General features: G+C 39.9%; 1 protein-coding gene across 1 annotated transcript; it reads left to right on the top strand.

Annotated features, from left to right (window-relative positions):
• The first annotated feature begins 966 nt into the window (after positions 1 to 966).
• On the top strand, positions 967 to 1599 carry LOC145636769 (uncharacterized). Its single transcript, XM_081688320.1, has one exon. It carries the CDS (start codon positions 967 to 969, stop codon positions 1597 to 1599), a length of 633 nt encoding a protein of 210 aa, XP_081544446.1.
• The last annotated feature ends 11261 nt before the right edge of the window (positions 1600 to 12860 follow it).

The raw sequence follows: 12860 nt of genomic DNA, 5'->3' as shown, positions 1-12860 counted from the left end.
TTCTTCACCAAAAACTGATATAGCTACCACGTCGAAGCTCAGGTCTGTGTCTCTAGTTGCGGTAGCGGACGAGTGTAGTGGGGCACTGGTGCTACGCCCATCTATGGTTCGTGAGAAGAGTGTGAAGGCTGCCGATGCTCATACTACTGGGGGGAATGCAGGGCATAATACAAAGGAAGGGGTGGTGACAAAAAATATAGGGATGGTGAAATTATGAAGCAGCGTGTGTTAAGGGGGGCTGAGCAACTGGCAGATTCAAGAGTACGTACGTAATAAGGTGTGCAACATTGAGTCTGAGGCTATGGATACTAGTGAAAGTGGAGAGGGTTGGTCTGGCTTGACAAAGAGGAATATTGAGGCTTTGAACGTGGCTACCCAAGAACATCAAGCTGCCAAATCTGAGAAAAAGCAGAAACTTTGTGTGAGTAGTGTCTCTCCTATTGTTTCCGTGTCTAAAGTAGAGGGTCTTGGGGATGTCCAAGCCTTCGAAAAACAAAGAAAATATTAAGCTAGAACTGCCACGGGCTTGGCAACCCGCGTGCAGTTAGGTGCCTCCAAGATATGTGTTAGAGGGAGAAGCCGAATATTGTCTTTGTAATGGAGACTATGCTTGATGGAAAAATCCTAAATAAAATAAAAAATCGTTGTGGTTACACGAATGGTGTTTGTTTTAGTAGTAGTGGAAGGTCGGGGGGGTTGGGGATGTGGTGGAAAGATGTTAATGCTGGGATTGTGTCTTACTCTATTCATCATATTTATGCTCATGTGTTGGATGACAATAATGTTCCTATTTGGAGGGCTATTGGCATTTATGGATGGCCGGAACAAGCTAATAAACATCAAACATGGTCTCTTATGTCCAATCTCAAAGGCCTTAACGATAATCCATGCGTGATGTTTGGTGACTTTAATGAAATTCTAAGCTTGTCCGAGAAGGAAGGTGGTGTTCCTAGAAGTGAGTGACTTATGGATGCGTTTCGTGAAGCTATCGATATGTGTGCTTTTCGGGTTCTTAGATATAATGGTAGTTTGTTCATTTGGGAAAGAGGAAATTCAATGTCAACTTTTGTGAGGGAGCGGCTTGACCGTTTTCTAGCAGATGAGGGGTGGCGTGCTTTGTTCCCAAATATAATTGTTAGCCACTTACCAATCCTCAAGCCGGACCATGCACCAATTTTTTTGTCCACTGAGGAGAATAGTACGGATGATGGAGGTAGTTCGGGGTTCAAGTTCGAGTCTTTTTGGTTATCAAATGAAGGCTGCAATGACACGGTTAGTGGGGCCTGGGCTGATTCGGGTGGGCTTGGTTTGCGTCATCGGATTGCTTTTTGTGGGGAGACGTTAGCAAGTTGGGCAGCTTTGACTTTTGGCTCTATCAAGAAGAAGATAAAGAAGGCAGAGAAGAATATGAAGGTTCTAAAAGAGGGGCCCATGGATGGTGAGAAACTAGAAAGGTGTCGTGCTCTTTCCATTGAACTTGATTCATTATACTTACTTGAAGAGTCGTATTGGTTTGCTCGTGCTCGAGCAAATGAGCTTCGTTATGGGGATAAAAATACAAAATATTTCCACCACAAATCCAGTCAACGCAAAGCTTGAAATAGAATTGCTGGACTTTTTGATGACAACGGAGTTTGGAAGAATAAAAGGGTTGACATTGAAAAGCTGATTGCTGGTTATTTCTCCAATCTTTTTTCCACGAGTTCGCCTACCGGCTATCAGGATGCTATGGGAGGCCTGGATACGGTGGTCACTGATGAGATGAACTCAATCTTGGATAGAGAACCGACGGGGGAAGAAGTAAGACAAGCTCTGTTCCAAATGCACCCCAATAAAGCCCTGGGCCCTGATGGTATGCATGCTTTATTTTTTTCAGAAATTTTGGCATATTGATGGAGCAAATATTATTGCTTATGTGCAGAGTTGGTGGAATGGGAATGTTGATTTGGCTGATATAAATAACACGTGCATTGTGCTTATTCCGAAATGTGATAAACCTACTCTGATTTCGGAATTTAGGCCAATTAGTTGTTGCAATGTTATTTATAAAATCATCTCTAAAGTGTTGGAAAATAAATTGAAAAATTTCCTAGAAGACATCATATCTCCAAATCAGAGTGCTTTTGTCCCACAGAGGCTTATTACTGATAATGCTATAGTAGCATTCGAAAATTTTCATGCTATGAAGAGAGGAGGTGATGGGAAGGAAGGAAATGTGGCTCTAAAACTCGATATGAGCAAAGCATTTGATAGGGTGGAATGGGTTTTTTTGGAACAGGTGATGATTAAAATGGGGTTTTCTTACAATTAGGTTCATCGTATTATGTGTTGTCTTAATAGTGTCTCTTTCGCTTTTAAGATAAACGGGCAGATCTCGGGGTCTGTGGTTCCATCTAGAGGATTACGCCAGGGTGATCCGATTTCTCCGTACTTATTTCTGTTATGTGCAGATGCTTTTTTGACTCTTATTTCGAAGGCGGCCAAGGACAATTTGATTCAGGGGGCTAGAATTTGCAGAAACGCTCCTAGGGTGTCTCATTTATTTTTTGCAGATGACAGTATACTTTTTGCCAGAGCAAATGTGCAAGAATGCTCGATTATAGCTGACATAATCAGCAAATATGAGAGAGCTTCCGGTCAGAAAGTCAATCTAAGCAAGACAGAAGTTGTTTTTAGCAAAAAAGTGTGTCCGAATCGACGGCAAGAAATTATTGAGATTTTGGGTGTCCGGGAGGTGGAAAGACATGAAAAATACCTTGGGTTGCCAACTATCATAGGGAGATCGAAAAAAACAATTTTTGCATGGTTAGAGGAGATACTATGGAAGAAACTGCAGGGTTGGAAAGAAAAGTTGCTCTCGTGTCCGGGAAAAGAGGTTCTTATAAAGGCGGTGGCTCAGGCCATCTCAACGTATATGATGAGTATATTCAAGCTTCCCGAAGGTTTCATTAATCAAATCCATGCTATGCTTGCGATATTTTGGTGGGGCTCATCGGAAACTACGAGTAAGTTACATTGGCAACGGTGGGAGATATTATGTCGCCCGAAAGCTCTTGGAGGGTTGGGGTTTAGAGACCTAAAATGCTTCAATCAAGCTTTGTTGGCGAAACAAATGTGGAGACTTCACCATAACCCGGGAACCCTCATTCACTCGATTCTAAAAGCTAAATATTTTAAGAATTGTGAGGTTCTTAAGGCTACTTGTGGCTATGATCCAAGCTATGCTTGGAGAAGCATATGGGGTGCAAGGGGTCTTTTATTGAAGGGGCTTAAATGGAGGGTAGGAAATGGGTGTGAAATCAAGGTGTGGGATGAGGCTTGGCTGCCAGGGAATTCTTCTGTCATTGTGCCTACTCCTAGTGTAACGAGTAATTTTGAGCTTAGAGTGTGTGATTTGATTAATCATGACTGCGGGGAGTGGGATATTGATACAATAAAACGCAATTTTGATGATGGTGAGCTGCTAGAATTCTCACAATCCCTCTGTCAACTCGTAGCCCCCCTGATAAAATGTTCTGGTGGCCTTCAAAGGACGATATGTACACTGTAAAATCGGGCTACTGGTTGGGTAAAAATGTCTCGATTGAGCAGGGACCTAATTTGAATGAAGTATGGAAGCTGATTTGGTCTATGGGGTGCCCTCCAAAGTTGAAGCATTTTTTATGGCGTGCTTGCAAAGGCTTCCTTGCTGTTAAGGAGCGTCTTTTTTGTCGCCACATTTTCTCCGATAAAACGTGTAGTATATGCAATGCCCCTGAGGAGACAATAATTCACGCCACCTTCGATTGCAACGCAGCTGCTGAAATCTGGGCTGCTAGTCCATTAAAAAGCCAGGTACTCTCTGCCCCTGCTAATAGCTTTGTGGATAGATTTCTATGGTGCTCTAATAATTTATCAAAGGATGAGCTTCTATCTATGGCAACGCTAGCTTGGGCCTCCTAGCATTGTAGAAATAAGGTTTTATTTGAACATGAGAATTTTAATGCGATTGATGTTGCTCGAGGTTGGATGACTTATGTACGAGAAAGCAATGAATATTTAGCAAAAGTCACCATTAGGGCTACTGCTGTGGAGTGTCGTGCCCCGAGTTCATGGAGTTGCCCAAATGCAGGTATGGTGAAGGTGAATTGTGACGCACATATTGGAGCAAATATGGGGTTGGGAGTGGTTATAAGAAGCGAGCAGGGCTCTCTTCTTGCTGCTGCAGTACGCCAGGTAGGAGCTGGTTAGGAGGTGAGGGCTGCAGAAGCAGCAACTTGTAGGCTTGGCTTGCAATTGGTGAAGAGGCTGGGTTTTACGGAGGTGCTCGTTGAATCTGACGCTGAGCAAGTGGTGAAGGCAGTTAAGTCCAAATCTAAGGGTTTCTCACCTATTTTCTTACTTTATGATTATATTAATAGCTTGGCTTCCTGTTTTAATTATTGTTCGTTCTCTCATATTAAGCGTGCGGGTAATACTCTAGCCCATCACATTGCTAGATGGGATACTAGAGGATGTAATGAATTTGTATCTCTTGGGTCGTTTCCCCAAAGTTTGATCACTTTGGCGGAAATTGATCTTGTTTAATGAAATTCACAGCTTGGTTTCAAAAAAATAAAAAATAAATAAATACCCATTTTTGGGTTAGAGAGAGAAACAAGTAGAATTAGAATTCATTTTCTTAGCTTAGTTGACAGTTTCTCTCTCTAGTTTTAGGGTTAGTTTAGGTCTTTAGGAGTAGATTTTAGAGAGAGAAAGTGAGGAATTTCAATGGTGATTGAGAGATTGAAGATTCAACGGTGACAATTGTGTTGGAGATCTTCTCTATTATCAATGAGCATTCTTAACTCTATCTCATTTTATTGCTCTATTTGATTTTATATTTGTTTGGTTTGATTTTGATGTTTGATGTTTGATTGTTGATTTCTTTAGTTGTAAGTTGATTAGATGATGATGTTAGTGTAGTTGTTTGCTAGGAATTGGGTAAAACTTGTATGATTGATTGATTGTGCTTAATTTGTGAATTATGTTGATTAATTGTTGAGATTAAAGTTATTAATGGAAGTTTGCATGTGTGTAATTCGATTAGGCATTGAGAATTATGCTAAGTTTCTAAGGATACGGACCATTGATTTAGGAATTGCAATTGTCGATTGAGTTTGATTAGTGATGCTCCTAGTTAGAGTCTCTCGTAGTTGGCACTAGTTTGACCTCTAGGAGATAGCTTGTTGACTCTTTTGATTGAGCTTTCCATTTGTCTTCACAACCATTGATTTGCATATTGTAGACACCCATTTGTGTCTCCCCAAAACCAAACCCGGTGATGAGTGCCTTTCACGTCGAATCATAATCGAATGAAACGAAGTATGGAAAGGTCTAGTGTTGCGGAAAGTTTTATTTCTTTTCTCTTCTCCCTGATTTTGAAAACTTTATTTTAAGAAAACAGCCAATCCAGTTTGGTTGGTCCATGATATGGGTCCAATAGTGGTGTAGTTGGATGGGGCTTGCAAAGACCTTTCCAACGATATATTATAAGCCCAATTCCGATGAATATTGAGGAAGTTATGACCAATTTACTAAACTGGGCCCGGTTTGAGCTTTATGTACGGCCCAATGATCTAGGGGAGGGCCTAATATGATTTATCATTCCTAATGCAATTAGGAATGGTTTTAGTCTTCTAGAACATTCTAGAAGGTTCTTTTCATTCCTAATTCAATTAGGACTTTTCAGAGTTTTAATCAAGATCAAATAGCATTTTCGATGAAATTATATTATTTTATCTTCCAGTACGGTAAATTTATCAGATTTTCGAAAACGCGTTGAAAACCAGTTTGGCGTCCAACCCCAGGCCTTGGCGCCAGGCGCTAGCCATTGGCGCCTGGCGCTAGCCACTAGTGCTGGCGCCAACTAGCCAGGGCTGGCGCCGATGCTGTTTTGCGATCGTCAGACTCTGTTTTGTTAAATTATCTTTTTTGGATGATTTTCTCTATAAATATCGTATCAAAAACTCCGTTTTCATTCACCAATTACCAATTATCATCAAGAATCATCAACTCTTTTTCATTCGCAATACATTCTTTCATCAATTCTCAATAATATTAATTCTTTAGCATTCTTTTCTTTCTTCAATTCTTTCTTGCTTTCTCAAATACAAAATTCCGCATTCATTAGATCTAGATACACCTAGCCATATTCGAAGTTGCCTTCTCCCTAGACGTGAAAGGTTTAATTTCTGAGGGTTTGGTCCCTAATCTCTCTTTCAATTATTTAATTTAATTGTTTGATTATTGTTTTCCTTGAAGTTACTAACGTGTGTATTTTGTTATTAGAAAGAGGTACGAGGCATCCAAGTAAGTACTTTAATGGTTTAATTGATATTATGATGTAGAAATCATGCTTAGATTGTTATTTTGATTCCTAGTATCATGTCTAGGGTAACTTTAATATCAAGTATGATTAAAAGTACGATGCTTCCTATATTCTTCCTAATATTTATGATTGTTAGTATCATGTTAGGGTTAAAGATTTGATTTTTATTGTTTAGTGACATGCTAGGGTTTGTTATTAATCTTGTTAGTATCATGCCTAGGATCTTGCTATGCTTTAACATGATTATGATGATTATAATTATGATTGATATTATTATTATTAATGATGTTGATTATTTATTATGTTGCTTGATACATATTATATTTATTCTTTATTGCTTGATCACCTTTATTGCATGTTAAAGGGAATTGGTACTTGCAATCACGCTTAATAAGATAATTAATAATCTTGTTTAGGGTTAATTGTGATTATAATTCAAGTGATCGCCAATAATAGTTTATTTGTGCATTATATTCAACCAACATAGATTAAACAGGTTTAGGGTTAACCTATTGATTGCATGTTGTAATTGATAATATCAATCATAATTAAAATCATCATAATCATGTTAAAGCATAGCAAGATCCTAGGCATGATACTAACAAGATTAATAACAAACCCTAGCATGTCACTAAACAATAAAAATCAAATCTTTAGCTCTAACATGATACTAACAATCATAAATATTAGGAAGAACATAAAAGGCATCATAACGATCATACTTAATATTGAAATTACCCTAGACATGATACTAGGAATCAAAACAACAATCTAAGCATGAACTCTATATCATAACATCAATAAAAACTATTAAATTACTTACTTTGATGCCTCGTACCTCTTTCTAGTAACAAAATACACACGTTAGTAACTTCAAGGAAAATAATAAAAAAACAATTAAATTAAATAATTGAAAGAGAGATTTGGGACCAAACCCTCACAAATTAAACCTTTCACGTCTAGGGCGAAGGCAACTTCGAACTTGGCTAGGTGTATTTAGATCTAATGAATGCGGAATTTTGTATTTGAAAAGCAAGTTTAGAAAAGAGAGAGAGAGATGGTGAATGATTAAAGAGAATGAGAAAACCGATGAATGAAAACTGGTTGTAGGTGAATGAAAACGGAGTTTTTACGACGTTATTTATAGAGAAAATCAGCCAAAAAGATAAAATTATTAAAACAGAGCATTGGCGCACAGAAAACTGAACCAGCGCCAACGCTGGCTGTTGGCGCCAGGCGCCAACACTAGCGCTAGACGCCAATGTTGGCGCCAGGCGCCAAGCGTAGCGCCAGGCGCTAAGCGTAGCGCCAGGCGCTACAGCTGGCGTTTGGCGCTGATTTCAGAAATTCACGCGTTTTCTAAAATCAGATAAATTTTTCCGTACAGGAGGATAAAATCGTATCTTTTCCTCAAAAATGTTCTTTGATTTTAATTAAAACTCTAAAAAGTCAACAAAAGTCAATTTATCAATGCTAATTGAATTTGGAATGAAAAGAACCTTCTAGAAGAATCTAGAAGACTAAAACCATTCCTACTTGCATTAGGAATGATAAATCATATTAGGCCCTCCTCTAGATCATTGGGCTGCATATAAAGCTCAAACCGGGCCCAGTTTAGTAATTCGGCAATAACTTCCTCAATATTCATCGGAATTGGGCTTATAATATATCGTTGGAAAGGTCTTGTCAAGTTCCATCCAACTACACTACTATTGGACCCATATCATGGACCAACCAAACTGGATTGGCTGTTTTCTTAAAATAAGTTTTCAAAAACAGAGAGAAGAGAAACGAAATTAAAACTATTCGCAACACTAAACTTTCCACTCTTTCACTTCATTCGATTATGATTCGACGTGAAAGGTACTCATCACTGGGTTTGGTTTTAGGGAGACACATTTGGGTGTCTACAGAAGCCCCCACTTTGACTAAGTTTGGAGAAACGCAAGTTTCGAAAACAAAATTCAAAGTAGCGATAGGGACGGAGAATGACTCAGAACGTTCTGCGATTCTAAGTCACTCTTGCAACGCCGATACTTGCAAACTAGCGTTAGTTAAACAGATAAAAGAGTTAAGAAATGCGTATCTTGCACCGTCGAGCACACGTCTCTGAAAGTAACCGATTTGCTGCCGCTTTTCCGTTGTTTTGATGACCTCCTGCAAGCTAGAGAATGCCATCCTGCTTGAAAACCGCTACGCCTGTAACTGCTTCCAATATAGAAGACTACTTTGCTTGAAACGATCCTCCTCCACTATGATAATATTCCACGTCCAAGGGAACACCATCGAAGATTGCTGTTTTGATGTTCACTCGTCTCTGAACAAAGAGCTTCTTTTTGATATGTTCACGCACCTCTAAACAAAGAGCTTCGTCTTGATATGATCTTCTGAATGATGTGTCCACGCGTCTCTGAACGAAGAGCTTGATAATAGGATTGTCCACGCGTCTCTGAACAAAAGAGCTAGATTGATATGCCCACGCGTCTCTGGACAATAGAGCTTGATGGAAGAATTGTTCACGCGTCTCTGAACAAAAGAGCTTTGATGATATGCCCACGCGTCTCTGGAAAATAGAGCTTGAATGAAATGTCCACGCATCTCTGAACAAAAGAGCTTTGATGATATGCCCACGTGTCTCTGGAGTAAAGAGCTTTGATGGAGATGTTCACGTGTCTCTGAACAATAGAGCTTCGGTACTTGAACGTTTTTTGCGATAATATTCTGAAGAAAAACTTCCGAAGACCAACGTTTGTTGATATCTAAAGCTTGCTTGAACTTTGCGTCCGCTAAAACCAGTATGTCAGTGTTTCTTTGATGAGCCAATTCTTAGGCGCTTCAAGCTAAGTGAGACGATCTTTTGTCAGGTTAATCACTTAGACTGTAACCAAACCGACTACTTAATCATGTCAAATTTCTTGTAGGGGCTAACTGGCGTACCAAGGAACCCGAAATTGTTGTATGAGGTCGAAATCATCTTTCTGAGAGGCTTCGAGCTCTGTCGTTGCTGAGATATCTCTGGCGCTAGGAATTGACTCTGTCGCCAAACACTGAGATCTAGCACCAGGCGCTGAAAAATGTTGCTAGACGCTAGATGTTTTCATCTGGCGCTGGGGTAGGGTCTTCCCTGTTCTGCTGCACCTGTATTTATTTTTGACTATAGAACTTTGCCAATCTCTTTAATTATCTTAGGGTTGACCTAAGGTTTAACGTTGCTTGACTCATTGACTTGACACGACTCAAGGTATAAACTTGACTCACTGTGATTGACTCGAGGTTGACTTGACTCAAAGAGTTTGACACATGTGTTAGACTCAAATCAAAGTGATATGACACGACATGACTCAATGTGTACATGACTCGTGTGTGCATTGTATTATGATTGTGCGACTCGAAAATGCAAAAAAAAAAAATTTTCCGTCATTTTTGTGGAGGGTACCGACTTTCTCCCGAAAAAGAAAGACGCGAAAATGAATCGAAAGTTTGAAGATGCATGTTGAATGAGCTTAGTCAAATGTTGTTTGATACTATCTCTCAAGGTGCAAGGATTAACCCATCCTAGGCTATCTCAACTGTTGACTTCATGATGAAAGTATTTGGGTAACTTAGGCACGGAGGATAAGTACTTCATACTTCAATGTACAATGACAATTATGATTAATAAGTGATGTTGATATGACAAGGCATGCTTCAATGTTAAGATTTCATGACAAAGGGTTCCTAAGGGAAGTATATTTGGTCATGTATCTGTGCAGTGTGTGAAATTGACACTAAAGCTAGGCCACAAGGCCTCTTGTCTTGTATTGTTTGCTTTATCATTAATCGCTCTTCTTGTAAACTGGAGGTATGGGAAGCTTGTTATTATCAATCAAATGTTGGATATCCTCCTTTAGCTTCAAAAAGCTCTCAGTAGCATGATCCCTGCCATGATGGTACTTGCAGTGTTCGTTTGGGTTTCAACTAGGCAATCTTTTCTTAAGTGGGGGATCTTGAATAGGTCCAATGGGAGTAATGATTCCCTTGGCATGGAGTCGATCGAAATCATCATCGTAGCTAATTCAAATAGGGGTAAATTCCCTTTTCGGTTGCTTTCGATTACCCATGGCTAGGATCTCACTAAGGTCAAAAGTACCAACACTACTACTAGAGTAGGTGTTTTCGGAAGAAGAAGGATAGTCGTTCTTTTTCCCTTTACAGCCAGTGTTACTATTGTCACTAATCTTGGCCTTCTTGTCGCGCGGAGGAACATGAAGGAGATTTGAATCAATGAAGTCTTGAACACGATCCTTGAGGGCGAGACACTTTTCAGTAGTGTGACCGCGACCTCTATGGTATCTACAATAGGAATTTGGATCCCAATTGGGAAATCGTTTTTCAGGTGGAGGGTCTTGACCTTGATCGTGAAGACAGTCAAAAGCTTCATTGTAAGTCATTCCTATTGGTGTGTATTCTTCAATGGTCTGTTTTGACTGTGGCTTAGGAGCAATGAGTTCTTCATTAAACCCTTGGCGAGAATTTTGTTCGATGGCCATTACCCGATTTGCTAATCCTTCTACCACATTCAAGAGCATGGCAATGCCATCTTGTAGTTTCCGAGCGTCCTCTTTTAGACTTGACGAGTCTTCCCTGGTATTATCTAAGAAAAGACTTTCATCCTCCCCAATCATGGCCACCTCATCGAGAGAGGTCATATAAGCTGTCTCGATCATGGGCTCTCCTACAGGTGTGATAAGAAGTGATGGATCAAAGGGTGCTTGGTCATCTTCGATGGTTAGAATCTCGGAAGTTTCATTGTTATCGATCAGATCTTGAATAGATTCTTTGAGTTTCCAACACTCCTCGGTGCTGTGACCCTTTCCTTGATGATATTTGTAGTGATTATTAGAGTCCCACTTAGGTGGTCTGGCTTCTGGAACTGGATCTTTGATAGGCCCTATGGGCATGACTAGTCCTTTGTGGTGTAACTTCTCGAAGGCTGTTTCATAACTCATACCAAGTGGAGTGAACACCCTTTTTGATCTTTGGATTCGTGGTTTAGAGGTGTTTGTGGCATGTACCTCATTAATGGGAGAGGAAGAAGAAGGATGGTCGTTCTTCTTTCCTCTCGCACTATTATCTTTCAGAAGGTCATCTTCAATGTCAATGCCTATATTATATACAGCCTTGAAAGTATTTAAATTGTGTTGGTACTTTAAGTGCCTTGAATACTTCCCTTGGAGATTCTTGATAAACATCCTCACATATTCTTTTTCGGTAGGAGCCTTGACCATATTAGTGGAAGTTTCCCTCCATTTATTGAAGAAAGACGTAAACCCTTCATTTTCTTTTTGTTTTAACATCTCAAGCTGTCTACAGTCTGTTTCGTCTTGGATGTTGCACTTATATCTATCTATGAAAGCGTTTGTTATCGACTCCCAAGAAGAGGTTTTTTCTTTCTTGAAGGAAAAGAACCATTGTTGACAAACGGTTTCGAGAGATAGTGAGAACAGCGAGGGGAAGACCTTTTTATCAATACCCTTAATGTTCATTATGGTTTCAAAAGCTCTTAGATGGAAGTAAGGGTTATCTGTTGCCTTGAATTTAGGGATGTTAGTGGCATTGAACTTATGCGGAAGAAGTTTCTTGTCCAGCGAGACCCCTTGTGAATTCATGCCCTGAAATTTATAGTCACTAGATAGCTTGCTTAGACTCTCTTGCATGATGTCCATTTGTTGTTGCTTCACGGGATCATCGATATTTAGTGTGAGGAGCTTCAATGTCTCAGCCACGGTAACCAATTGGTTCCTAAGCTCATTGACTTCTTCTTGACTTGCCATTATCTTTTTAGCCTTCCTCTTTTGACGAATTGGTTTATCAAAAAGTAAGACTTGAATAAAGAGGTTGTCCTTGATTAATCGCCCTTCTCGCCTCGACCAAGTTCTGTGGAAAAGGAATTTGGGGATATTTATTATTAATTGTTTGACTCAAACTTTATTTAACATGCAATGGATGGAGGAAGTGAAGAATGGTTGGAATAGAATGTGAAGGAACATGATGTAGATGGAGGGATATGAAGAATTAGGAATAGAATGTACCCCCCAACTCAAATGACGGAAAAGACCGACTCATGCATGGACCTAAGACATGGTCATGGTGACGTATACTCAAAAGTGTGTGCCAAGACTAGTGAGTGTAGGTGATATGTTAAGACTCGTGTCATGACCATGTGGCTAGACTATGTGACTAGACTCAATTAATGACTCGACAAGGTGTTATTGACAGCAAAAATTAACCGAATTAATTAGCAAACTGGTTAATTAGGCACTAGGTGATGACTCGACCAATAATCCGAACTGTCGGCAAAACGACAAAACTGGCGTCGCACTGTGTAGTGTAGCGCTAGACGACAGATTTGTCGCCAGGCGCCACACTCCACAGAGTGGCGCTACAGTCCAGACTTTGGCGCCAATACTGGAGCTTCGATCTGGGACTGTTTTCGGTGTTACTAATAAACAGGGGTATGCCTAAAGTCGTA

This window comes from Chenopodium album, chromosome 6, assembly GCF_948465745.1.
Source record: "Chenopodium album chromosome 6, dcCheAlbu1.1, whole genome shotgun sequence".
Lineage (NCBI taxonomy): Eukaryota > Viridiplantae > Streptophyta > Magnoliopsida > Caryophyllales > Amaranthaceae > Chenopodium > Chenopodium album.
This window is presented reverse-complemented; position numbering and strand designations above follow the sequence as displayed.